This window comes from Chiroxiphia lanceolata, chromosome 1, assembly GCF_009829145.1.
Source record: "Chiroxiphia lanceolata isolate bChiLan1 chromosome 1, bChiLan1.pri, whole genome shotgun sequence".
Taxonomy (NCBI): domain Eukaryota; kingdom Metazoa; phylum Chordata; class Aves; order Passeriformes; family Pipridae; genus Chiroxiphia; species Chiroxiphia lanceolata.
Genome location: NC_045637.1, coordinates 72,621,956 through 72,635,516, shown reverse-complemented (window position 1 = coordinate 72,635,516; position 13,561 = coordinate 72,621,956). Strand labels below are relative to the sequence as shown.

General features: G+C 38.9%; 1 protein-coding gene across 2 annotated transcripts; it reads left to right on the top strand.

Moving 5' to 3' along the window:
- The first annotated feature begins 152 nt into the window (after positions 1 to 152).
- C1H7orf57 (chromosome 1 C7orf57 homolog) lies at positions 153 to 13,046 on the top strand. Of its 2 annotated transcripts, XM_032709057.1 has the most exons (8): positions 153 to 575; positions 1,134 to 1,313; positions 2,062 to 2,170; positions 2,300 to 2,456; positions 8,143 to 8,243; positions 9,336 to 9,472; positions 10,466 to 10,480; positions 11,632 to 13,046. In XM_032709057.1, exons 2-8 carry the CDS (start codon positions 1,148 to 1,150, stop codon positions 11,673 to 11,675), a joined length of 729 nt encoding a protein of 242 aa, XP_032564948.1. In that variant the 5' UTR covers positions 153 to 575; positions 1,134 to 1,147; the 3' UTR covers positions 11,676 to 13,046. The 2 variants fall into 2 exon arrangements, with proteins under 2 accessions (XP_032564948.1, XP_032564956.1); XM_032709065.1 differs by lacking the exon at positions 10,466 to 10,480.
- Positions 13,047 to 13,561: the final 515 nt, after the last annotated feature.

Here is a 13,561-nt window from a genome sequence, read left to right as displayed (position 1 = left end):
TTTTGTACGGGTTTCAGCTGCGATGGAGTTAATTTCTTTTTCTTCCCAGTAGCGGCGCAATCCGGGTGGGGGCCTCTCGCGTCGTCTCCGGGCTGCTACTGCCGCGAGTAGCGAGCATCGCACCGCCCTCGGCCGCCCGCGGAGGGAGGGAGGAAGGAAGGGAGGAAGGAAGGGAGGAAAGCCCCCCGTCTCGGCGGGGTCCGACTCCTCCCGCGACTCACCCTTGGGGCCCGTTCCCTGGGGGATGTCGGTCTCCGGTCGGGTAACCGCGGTTCGGTCTCTGAGCTGCGGTAGCGGGGAGACCCTGGGCAGCGCCAGCGGGAGAGAGCCGGGCCGACGGGGTCGCGCAGCCTTGGACAGACCCGCCGTGGGGCCGGCAGCGGGCGCCGGCTGGTGCCTCCGCGCCCCTGACGCCGGCGAGAGGCAGCGCTTTGGGTTGTTGTTGTTGTTCCTTGGGGCTGAGTTTGGGCACAGGCAACGCGTGTGTGTGCCCAGGGGCTGCTCAGTGGGCTGCAGCCTGGACGTGGTTGCTTTACACCGACGGAACGGCATCAGCTGCACCTGGAATAGTTTCGGTAAGTGCCTGTTAACCTTCCATGGCACAGTGCCTTCGACTGGCTTTTTCTTGTTTGCTTTCTGTCCATTTTACCATTATGAAGGATTTATTTATATTTTCTTTTGCTCACTAGAAGTTGAGAAAGTAATATATGGAGACGAAGGGTGTTGAGTATTGGTTTTTAAAATGATTTTTATTTGGGTATCGGGTTTGGTTGTTTTACACGTAAAGACCTGCAAACGGACAGGTTCTGTTTTTGTTAATGCATGAAAAGGAAAAGAAACCAAAGGCTTTAGTGTTTCTTACTGTCTCCAGTGCCTCTTGCTGCTTTTGGTGCCCTTGGAAATAGTTTTCTGATTGAAGTGGATTAGAACATTTTACAGGAAAACTTGAATGCTGTTTCAAAACTGAAACAAAAGTGCTATTTCCCCTGGAATAAGCAAGCTTGGTCTTTTGTCTCCAAGCTGAAATGTAGCACCTCATTCATGTTCCAGGTGGGCTCAATTTGTCAGTTGCCTGAAAAAGGGATGCTAGTAGTTAACTTTTACTATAAATATTTTCTTTTCCATTATCGCAGGACGGTAATACCCCATGCCACCGAAACAACCAGAGAAGAGCCCACTTCCCCCAGCATCCCAGAGTCTCAGTGACCTTTCAAAAGCTCCCCATGAAGTGCCACCTTCTGGGTGCCTCAAGAAGTGGATCAAAGACACTGATTCTGCTTATGTGAGGTTGGCAAAGCAAGGAGGCCAACCTGGTGAGCATTTGTCTTGCTTCTTTGGTCTTCCTTAATTTTCTTTGGCTTTACTTGAGTGTGGTATTAAGTACTTATAGATGCTACAGAAGGATCCTCTGGACTTTTGAAATTAACCTGTGGAAAAAATGAGCAAATGAAAATGTAGAGGTCACCTTGTCAAGGCATCCTTACTGTCTGTTGTGTATGGCAACTCTTTAGCAAAACATGCGGTCTTGACCTGTGTTTGGTCTAAATGGGTGATGATGGTCTGGCTGCATTTGAGTGAGGTCTCTACAATTTATGCTTGGGCTATTTAAATAGTGGCCTAGTGAAAATAATTTCACAAAAAATCATCATCAGAAAACTTAGTAGAGGTTTATAAAGCGTTTTTTTGTAATTACTTCATTTTGTTACAGTGCTGTACATATTCTGTTCTTATAGCAGGGTGATGTGTGGGTTTGTTATTTCCTTTTTATTGAAGAAGGAAGCTTGAGGAACTTGAGCAGATGCACATTCAGAGAAACAAATCCAGAAATATGAATTAACTGAGCAGCAGAAACACGTCAAAGCATTTAGAGCAAGACAAACAAGGTACAGTTGGAACACAGTGCTGCAAGGTTCTGACTGTATTATCAAGGGACACAAATGCTCCTTACTGAAGAAAGCAAGCATTTCTTCCTGACAAAACAGCAACCTGAAAACAAAGGTAATGCTTTTGCAACCAGAGAAGAAGTCAGAAAAGTAGTGACTTTTGTCTTTTTCTCTCCAGACCTACTGAAGCACTACACTCCTGTGATAATGAAGTCCCCTTCAGCAGCATATGCTGCACCTGACTGGTACTTACACCACACCAGTCCCCCAGCAATGGATGAGCAATGGTAAGCCTGCTGAAGCCCTACATAACATCTTGAGTTCTGTCTTCACTTATTAACATTTCAGAATACTTCTGTACGAAAGTGCAAGATTTGTATCCCTGGTGCAAACAGGTGTTAAATCTTTACCTGCAGGAGCTCTGTTTCCTCTCTACCAGAATATATGATTCACAGAGAGTTTAAGGCCGATGACCATCGTGGTAACACTTATGAGGCAAGAAGAGGGCCTTTTGATACAAAAAGTGTTTGGCAGCGGGATGCTGAGGACAAAGAAAATGCAGAGAAAAAGAAGGTAGAATCGAGAGGCACTCTGACAATGCTTTGTAGAGCTTGTGAACATAGCTCTGTCTGGGCCTGTTGCTTCTTCTAGAAGGGAAGCTGTAATCCACACAAGTTTCTGTATTCCAGAAGCAATTTTTGTATTGCAGTTAGAGAATGAGAAGAAAGCCATGTTTCTGTTAAATGCTGCAGGTGTAGCATAAGAACCAGAAACACAGTGTTCAATCACATTATATGGTGCATATACTTCAGTGTGAATGAAAGCCACTAGTTAGTTTCTATCTTCTTATGCTTTATTGCCCCTGCAATTCATTCTTGGTAAGAATGTTACTTGTTGTTAAGTAATTACTTCTTGTTAAGTAATCTTGAGTGAAGAAGAAAGAAGAAGGAGATAAGAACAGACGATTGTTCTGAAAAAGGAGTTTGGTTTAGTTTAAAATGCAAAAGAGTGCCCAAAGATACTGCACTAGCTGTCTTTGAATGAAAGATGTATCCAAGACAAAGCAGGCATAGCTATGTCTAGAACAAACATTTCTGTGCTGATATTTGTATTTTGTCCTGGAAACCTGTCTGCCATCCTCCCTCTTTCATCCTCCCTGCCCCTGCTCATTTTAGATGCTGAAGCCTTATGTTTTTTAAATATCCTCCATAATCTTGGTTGCCACATTTCCATAGGTCTTTGGGGTATACATGGAAAGGCATTTGATGCACCTGGACACTAGTACCTCTCTTCTTGAACAGAAGGGCAGATTTTGCACATTTTAGGAAAAAAAAGTCCTGAGCCTTTGCTGAGAAGAGTAATTAGTGCAAGTTCAGAATGATGACTTGTGTAAATGGGACCACCTCATTACTGAATAGGCTCAGGAATGTTTACTTAATCTATGCCAACAGGCAAACAAGCAATGTATGTTTAAACTGTGATTTGCCTGATTCTTGTTGGTGAAGCTTTTTTTCAGTCATAGATTTAAGGCACTGAAAATAAAAACTTGGCCTGCTGCAGAGCCTCTTAAAGGATTGAATTAGGACAGACAAGAAGTGCTGTCCCTCACTCCCTTACTTAAGAACCAATTATCTTAATATTTTAAGGGTCAAACTTAACTTTGATAACAGTAAGAGTAATTAAAATCCATGTGGTGACTTGTGAGACTGAGGTCCATTTCAGTTTGGGTGGAGCTTGACTGAGATCCACTTTCATTCACTCATGCAATTGAAAGTTCCCGTGTGTTTTATTTGTCACTAAATACAAAGTGAATATATTTTGTATATTCAGCTCAGATTCCAAATCTGCTGAGGCCTTGATATATAATTTACACTATACTCACAAAAGCTGAAGTTGAGTTTTGTCTAAAGTTCTAAATCTACCAAATGTTTCTGTTTAAGGTTAAGCACCTGAGAATCAGATTCTGTGTTGCTAGGTTTAGCTCTACCTTCACACCACCATATGGCTGTCCTTCACAGAATCTTTGTTGTATCCTGAAAAGTGTATTGTGTATCTTGAAACATCACATGGTGCTTCTTTCACATCTATTTCTTGTATACCCTCTTTTGGGAGGTTTCTATCCTGTGCTCTTAAGAGTACCTTCCCAAAGAGTCTTCCAAGTGAGGCAATGAAACAAACCCTCCCAAACAGTCTCAATTTTAGTTTTTTCACTGTACATCTTGTAAGAGATGTATTCCAAAACACCACAGGCAAATTTTTAAGGAATATTCAATTTATTTATTTGACTACATGATGATAGTGCAGCAGCAAACTAACTCAAGTATTGAGATTGAATGTATTTCTCAGACTGAATATTTCTCAGTTCAGTCTGACTAAGTATTTATTCAAAAGAGAGATACATGATGCAATCATGGAGTTAAATCCCAAAGGATGCCCCTAGGGACAAGTGCAAAACCATTTTAACCTCTAAAGGTATCTCTTCAGCTGGAAGAAGAAAACAATGGAAACACTGTTCCCAAGTGGGTCCCTGCTCTGGAGGTTTAAGCCTTTATGATGCTTTGTTATGAAGTATTAATATCTCCAGTGTTCCTCATGGTTGTTGCTGTGTAGAGGACTGGAGATCAGGGAGACTATTACATGGTTTCTCCCTGCCTCGGGATGGATCTTGTAGTTCCTCCTTAACACCTTAATCACAGTGGTAATTTTCATTCTGCTGGAAATTTTGCAAAGCAGCAAAGATGTGCTAGTGTGTGAAGGATTTAGCCTTTGTGCTTATGGCAAAGTGATGGACTTCTGGCCCAGGAAGAAGCAGCCCATGGGAATCTCATGGAGTTTAATAAAACCAAGTGCAAGGTCCTCCAGCTGAGTTGGGGCAACCCTGGTATCAACACAGGCTGGGGGATGAACAGATTGAGAGCCACCCTGCTGAGAAGGACTTGGGAGTGCTGCTGTATGAGAGGCTGGACATGACCCAGCAATGTGTGCTCACAGCCTAGAAAGTCAATTGTATCCTGGGCTACATCAAAAGCAGCATAGCCAGCAAGTCAAGGGAGGTGATTCTGCCTCTCTACTCCGCTCTGGTGAGATCCCACCTGGAGCACTGCATCCAGCTCTGGAAGGACAGGAATGACATCGACCTCTTAGAGTGAGTCCAGAGGAGCCCACCAACATAATTAGAGGAATGGAGCACCTTTCCTATGAGGACAGGCTGAAAGAATTGTGATTGTTCAGCCTGGAAAAGAAAAGGGTTCAGAGTGACCTAATTGCATCCTTCTAGTACCTGAAGGATGAAAGAAAGATGGAGAGGGACTTTTACAAGAGCATGCAGTGACAGGACAAGGGGCAATGGCTTCAAACTGAAAGAAAATAGGTTTAGATTAGATTTTAGGAAGAAATTCTTTAGTATGAGGGTGGTGAGGCACTGGAATAGGTTGCCCAGAGAAGTTGTGTATGCCCAGTCCTTGGAAGTGTTCAAGGCCAGGCTCGATGGAGCTCTGAGCAACCTGGTCTAGTGAAAAGTCTCCCTGCCTATGGCTGAGGGTGTTTGGAATTAGATGATTTTTAAGGTCCCTTCCAACCCAAACCATTCTGTGATTCTGTGGTCCTTTTGCCTGTGCATCATCTGTCCCAGCTGGGTTGAAAATGCTGTGACCTTAAGAAGGAAGGAGGCCTGTGTATGGGTGGGAGATCAGTTGGAGGTGGTATCAGGGTTTGCATCAGAATTAGGCAATCTCTCTGCAGCACTGGTAAGATTACTACTTCATCTATGAAGTCCTCTGTTTCAGGCACTTGCCTGAAATGTCTGTGTATATATGCATACATACATAGGGGGGTGTGTGTGCTGTAGCAAAAGAATTGCTCATCTGAGGTCAGGATTTTACCTCAGGGAGAGATTTGAAATCTAATCTAGAATTTTGTCCTTGATCACAGGGAAGTCAGGATTTCATCTGGGAGCTTTTAGCTTTCCATGCTGGCTGCAGGTATACATTGTTCTTCATATACCAGCCAGGCACAATACATACTGCATTTCATGTTTCTTGAAGCTGAGACTAATAAATGTGTATGTATGATAAACACAGTAATTTTTAGAGTATGTTCTTGCTATCTCTTCATAAAGGAAGAAAACACTTTAAACCAAGAACATGTAAAAAGAGCCGCCTTACATAGTTTGTTTTATCTGCAAAAATTGATGGCTGCTATGTAGAGGCTTGTCAAAGGGAAAATGCTCCCTCAGCTGTAACCATTGGAGTGTAGTGGCACAAGGTCTGCTTTTAATGCTGAATTTGCCCAGCAAAGTAACAAACGGCACCTGACAGGATAGCAGGTGCCCTCCAAAAACAAGTTCTGGTTTGCTTGTTGCTTCTGTCATTAGTTCACTCGAACAGTAGGGAATGTTTTGATACCTGGAGTTTATGCTAGCCTGTCTCATTTAATGCCAAGAAGGACAACATTTGAAACAATGCACAAGACTTGCTCACAGCCTTTAAGACTTTTCTCTTTACCTTTCCTTTCCCCCTTTTTTCCCTTGACTTTAGTTTTGACAGCTTAACCCTTTGTCTGCCTCCAGTCAGAATCTCCCTAGGCTTCCTGGCTCCCCCTGCCCTTTAATTAACTCTTTAATTACTAGATTTCCTTTCCTAGTGCTTCTCTTCAGTGCTAAGAGGAAAGTCTCATCTCTTTCCATCTGCTGTTTGTATATCCTGACTCTCAAATGGAGTTATGTTTCTGTGATGCCCTGTGTGCCATTCTGCCTTCAGTATGTGACAAATGTCACCTGAGATTGTTTTTGGTTGTTTTGTTGGAACTGTGGGTAATTGTGTCCGGGATCTGAAACTTCCATTGCATGCCAGGTCTGAAGTGGTCCAACCTAATGATAACAGAAGACAGCACTAGCATTTTTGAACAATAGGATAGCATTTTTATAATGTAAAGCACAAACAGGCTGCTTCAGCAGAGAATAGTGTTAATGGACTTGAAAATCAGTTCTAAGCAGCTAATGCATTTTTTAACCTCTAGGCTGGACAACAGACCCCCCCCCCCCCTTTTCATCTCACGTAGCTGAGCCTGATGTTACTGCATGCTCTTGCTAGTATCATCTCTTCTTTGACAAATATCCCAGTTTTTCATCTCTTTAAGCTTCAACATAACATCGTTCAGGCTGAAATCTAGTAGCCCATCCACTTAGTTTTTATCAGATTCCGAAGCTTCTTCTGGTGAAACTCTGACTCCACTGAAGTCTGTAGGGGTATCAGCACTAACTTTACACATATATTTCCACTGATGTCCTTGTTCAGAATCAGTGGAACTGTCTGTCCTAGCTTCACTTCCTTTGGATACTAAGAAAACTTACACTTTCTGAACATTTAGATCTGCTGGTTTTTTTTAGAGGCTTCTTAATTAGTTCATTGATTAGATGTATTCAAACGCAATTATACTTTTCTTTGCATTTTCCATACTCAGTGTGCACAGACTCCCTGAGGGAAGTAAGTTGACCCTTCAGAATCTGTTGATTTTGATCTAAGATAAAAATAAACAGCTTTGATATGAGTTGCTAACGTTTCTCCATTTCTTTTCGGTTTTCCCACTTTCAATTCTAGAGTATGTGAAGTCTTTTCACTGGCTTTCTAGATGTCATCTTATCTTTCTGTCTTTCAATCAAGACTGAGTTTCTTTAACTGTCATTGGCAATCAAAAGATGATAAAAGTAAAATACACTTTTCTGTTGTAGGCTTTCTCCAATATATGTGCATTTGTTTGAATTTCAAACCTCTAATTAATGTACCAAAACAGTTTTCTTATTATATGGGATGTTTTATGCTTTTTATTAATTAAAAAAAAAGTAGTAATTAAGCTGGAAGTTAGTTGCTGGTCCTCCTGCCATTAGTAAAACTGGGCTGTTTTCATACACTGCATACAGAGAAATGGACCAAAATGAGAGGTTGCAATGGGTAAGTTTGAATTTGAAGCTTAATTTTTTGTGGAAATGTACTGTGAGGGAAACGGTTGTGTAGAGCACATTATGGAGAGAACAAACAGCTAATCTTGTAGAATAACTAACTAAGGAGCTGCTTTATTTTCTGCTCTTCCTCTGTTCTCCATTACTATTACTTATGGAAAAAATATAGATAAGACATTGAAATATGAAGACATTTAGAGGCTGTTAATATCACTCTCACTTTTAAATGCTGTACTATCATACAATCTTCTTGGTTATTTTTTTCATAACTCCTTTTGTTAAGCTAAGATTTCTCTAACGCAGGTGAAGCTCCCAGCTATAAACCCTAAATATCCAAGCAGAATGCCAAATGTTTCTACAAGAAAGGAATTTAGTGGGGCAAATAAGCTTTCCTTTCCACCCGTGTAAGTAGTGCACTTATGAAATTCATTAAATACCTAAGCCTGCAACTATTTATGTATGCAAATAATATTACTTCTTGTGAAATTGCAGAGATTAGTGGATATGTGTACAGACATTGTGGATCCTTGCTGCTACTAAATTTGCCATCATATGTGGTGCTAAAACAGTTTAAAAGCAACTAAAATAATAGTACTTTAACTAATATAGGAAAGTTATTCAATGTAACTTTGAATTATAAAAACGAAGCATACAGTTGCATGTCTTTATGTAGCACACTTTTATGGTATTCTAAATTGTCTGCATTTTTTTTCGCAGTACCAGTGAACAGATGAAAACAATAATGCACATTGTTAGTTTTGCAAGCACAGGTTACAGACACAAGTAGGACTGACATATTAAGGAAAGACATAAACTGTAGTCTATGCAAGGTCAGACACAGCAAAAATACTGTCATGAGCTCATAGAAGAGCTGTTTTAAGCAAATTATTCTATCATATGTGATGTGATGTAATCAAATCATCAGCTGTGTGTGCAGCTGAATTGTTTCTGCATGCTTTGTCTTAGAAATTTATTACTTGGTCATCAGTAATCCCAGTATGTTTTAGAACTATGTTATTGATGCAAAATAAGTAATTAAACCATCAAATGAATTTAAGAGCAAATCTGTGACAAAATTCCACCTTTGTGCAGCACAGAATGAGTATTGTCAACCTTTTTATTTACACATTCTTTGTGGGATTTCCCTTTTGCAAGTCTTTGTCTCTACAACCAGTATTATACATGTAAAATTCCAATAAAATAGATAGGTCTTCTCATGCAAAGTTATACAGCACTTAATCAGGCACAGTTGTATGGTTTTTTTGTTTGGTTGGTTGGTTTTGGTTTTTTTCTTAGATGATTACGTGTAGACTGTATGTTTTGTTATTTAGATACAAATGATAAGGCTATAAATGGTTATAATTTTTGAAATAATGTTATAATTAGAAATAAATTATGTTATAAGGCCTTTTCTGTGCAAAATAAATTTTTTCCACCTAATTGCTACTTTTGTTTACTTACGCTTTTGTTTTCTTTTAATATATTTGTATTTATAGGCCTGCTCAGAGAAAAATTGAAGCAGTAAACTTTAGCAAATTAATTAACAATGGTTATGGGACTGACTGGTTTCAGCAGTGTACTGGATGGGAAAAAAAGATTCAAGAACCATCAGAAAATAGTGAACAGTCCAAAGGTAACATTATTGAAAGCTGTTTCTTTTAAAATGAGTTGGGCTCTCAAGGTAACAGCAGAGGGCAGCCTGAATAATTTGTGCGGTTCCTCTGGATGTGGTGAGAGGCACTGAATTGCTGTGCTTACTTTACAATACTCTATGACCAGCTAAAGAAAGAGTGCTCCTGTTTGTAATCAGCTAAGGCAGGTGGTTTCATGGAGTATTTTCATCTCTACAATTGCAGTTTGCTCTGTTCCAATCCAGGGGCTTCTGTGTACTGATACTGGGGATTCTGTGTGATGTGTTTCTGTAAAATGCTGCCGGGACAAAGCCATCCTGCCTAAATTTAAGCAGACTGTAAAATATTTGTTGCCTATTTGTTATGAATATTCTTTTGCCCCTAATATTTTTCAGGAAACTTCTGTCACAAGTATCATTAATACTCCTATTTAAGAAATAGATCACTGTTCATAAAAATTTGTCAAAATAAATATATACGCATTGTTGAAGAGAGTGGAATTGCAACAGTTTAAGAGAAAAAAGTTATCCAATACTTACCTATGATTTCAAACCTTACTTTGTCAAGCACAGTGATAATAGCTATGAAAGACATCACTCGAAGACACTTATATATAAAGGTTATGTATATAAAGGTTAAAGGGGAGGAAAATTCCCATTACTTCTGTCAAAGACCTTTTACTTACACTTTTTACACTGACTTGGTAACCATGGCTGCTATATCACTTTTGTATAGCAATCTTTTGAAATGCTATTGAACATAGACATCGCATGCACCACAATTTTTTTTTTATTAGTATCAGGGATTCATTTTATATACAGTGGGAATTATCATGATTCCCTTGACCTTGATATTTTAATGTGTGAAAGTCTTAGAGGCCAAGTATTTTAATATCTCTGACATTTTAGCTCTTTCTAAATTCATCTTTGTGTCTTCTATTAATATATTTACAGGGGTTTTTTTTTTGTTTATTTGTTTTTTATTTTTGTGTGCAGAACCTCTTCCTCCAGGTGAATATCAGAATAAAGCAGGCAAACAGAGAACTAGAAGTCATGTGGTTTTGTTCAGAATAAAAACTGCTATAAAACTAAGGGATGAAGCCAGATCTCGGTCTGGACCTGAAGGAGGGTGCATAACCTGAGAAGCCACTCTTCAAAGTCAACTTACCTATCTAAACTCTGATCACACAGAGGATGCTGCTTTGGGAGGCACAGTGACCCAACAGTTCAACTGTGGAGTCTAAAAGTGCTCTTCCTCAGCCTGAAAGAGAGCCTAGAATATTATTTTCTTTTTCAGATTCTCTTTAACTTTCTTGTGCACTGACATTTTTCTTTCCCATTACTGTGAGTAAAATGAAAGGATTTTGGATTTCAAAATCTCACAGTCATTAATTTGGTGATAGTTGATTTCTTTAATGTGTGCCTCTAATGAGACATTTGAGATATAAAGAAAGCTGAAGATTGAAATCAGAGTAATCATGACATTGATTTGGTTATACCAGTTATGCATACAGAAAAAAATTATGAGTACACCATAAAGGCTGCTGAAAAGTCAGTGTGCTACACAGATTGATATATAGATACATATTATTTTTTAGTTCCTTTTTCCAGTTTTTAGATAACATTACACCTGCTTTGCATTACCCTCCTTTGCAGTCATAGCTATTCCAGTTGATTCTGTATTTCAGTGTAAAAGGAGATATTTCTAATGCTTTTAACAGTTTTGTGCAGACATGTACCTTGATTCAGTTTTGACCTTGTCCTTTTCATACTTTTAGGTGATAGCTGAAGGTAGTCTTGTATTTTTTCCCTCTTGTGTACTTTTGTCTGCTCATCCAAAGCAATTGTCAGCATGAGCACCTTGCAACTCCCTTTTGAGACAGAGCTTTCTCTCTTTTAACTTATACAGAATAAGTCCTAGACACATCAGGCAGGAGATACAACCCATTCTATACGTAAATCTATAACTCCTTTGTGTTAGGTTATAGATTTGCATCATACTGCAAATTTCAGAGATAGCTTGTCTATCTTGTTATTTCAAAATTAAAACTACTGTAATTTCGATGCATTTTGGTGTGAGAGAGAAAAAAAAGTTTTAGTTGACTTTTTTATTCTTATGGTTGAAGTTATTCTGTGAACATTAATCTTTTTTTCTATTTCAGATTCAGAGCCATTTCAGTCTGAACCACCACGTGCAAGCAAATGAGTTAAAGCCACCATTTCAGGGATGTAATAAGTAACTTGAAAGACTGTTAGGGAAAGTAAACCCTTGTATGGCCTATGTAGTGCACTATTTACATATCTGTTAGATTACTTTTGTGGTTGAACTCATCCCTGATTGAGAAGTTCATTTTGTTTATAAGATGGATGAACTTCATTGTGCTTGATTACAGTAAATTTTAAAGTACAAGCAACAGCTGTTAGTGCTTATTCCTAGACTTTTTGTTAACATAATAAACAAAGCAAAATTTTTCTCCTACACAACTCGAGCTGCTTTGCTGATGTCAAATAAGATTACCATATTGCTGCTGACTTGAATAGACACAGGTGTGCTGTTTCAGAATCATCGTTTCTTTAGTATACTTATGATTTATGCCACAAAGAAAGGTGAAGGGCAACTGTGTGGTATGGGATGAAATGCAAATAGAAAGAATTGAATTGGTATGGATACTTGCAGTAAAAAAGTCAAAGCTTCATTGGAAAGACTGCTTCTTAATCCCAAAAATGCATTTGTTTAGTCCAGATACTCAGCTTTCTATGACAATTCTATTGCTATGCCTGCTGCAGAAGAACTAGTTGATCATAGTATTCAAACACATAATTAAGTTAAGACCTGATGGCATTTTTTGTTATAGTCTTGTTATATAGAAGCTGAATCACTGGTTAATAGTGATGTGGATTCAGCTATATATGGTATCTGCACTTTCAGCTGTTAAATAAAAAAATTATTTATCCTGAAGTCTTGACTGCAACAAAAATATTATATGCTAGATCTCCATGTTTATTCACACTAGTAAAAGTTTGTACTTTGAAATAACAATTTATAGAAGTTGTATTTGAATATTTTGAAAAAGTTAAGACACACTGGTATTTTAACACTTGCTTTTTTATCTACTTGGATTAGATTCCCCGAAATCTTATTAATAATTAAATATTTATTATAAAGTCCATTAGAAAGGATGCAATTTTATTTTCATATTTTTTGCTAGTACTGCGAAAAGTGGAATTCTTAATAAACTGATAATTTTCCGAATTTCCTCTTCAGAGTACATTCAGTACATTTGACACCCTTGAATCCAAGGGCTGAAGATTCCAAAATGTATTACGAAATATACATTTCTTCGAACAGAATGTTTAGAGGATTTGGCTTAATATTGCTTTTCTTTAGAACTTTGATGTGAAAGTTAATTGGAAATAGGTAAAACAATTGCTAATCTGAACCCTCAAAATTTTCAGCAAATATAGGTGGAAGTTTTGCTGTTGATGTTGCTAGATCCAGCACTCAAGTCCATCTTTACTGTTCATTTGCAATTCAACTGTCCAAGTTGTATTTACAAAAATAAAAGGCTAAAACATATGCAAATGCCTAAATGTATGGTTATTGGCTAGTCAGAAAATTTTTCTGAAGATAGAAAAGCTTACATCAAGCTGTAACTGGGGAGGTGTTTGGAATTACTTCCCTTGTGTCTACTTTCACTTAAAATTTGTGTTGTGGATTACATCCAGATACATTGAAACCGTTAATTCTGCTGTGACAATAGAGCTTTTGGGGAAATCTCCTTTTCTAGGCTAGAGTATCAAGGGTTGCCAGACCCAGAGCTCATAGCATTCAAACCTGACCAGCTGTAGTGGGCTGATCCTGGCTGGGTGCCATGTTCCCACCCAGCCTCTCTATCACTCCCCTTTCTCAGATGGACAAAGTAAGATCTCTGGGTTGAGATAAGGCATTTTACTACAGCAAAAGTGAAAGTTTATGCGTGCAAGCAAAAGGGGAAAAAAAATTAATTTTATTCTCCGCTTCACATCAGCAAGTGATGTCCGGCCACTTCCCAGGAAGCAGAGCTCCAGCACATGTAGCGGCTGATCCAGAAG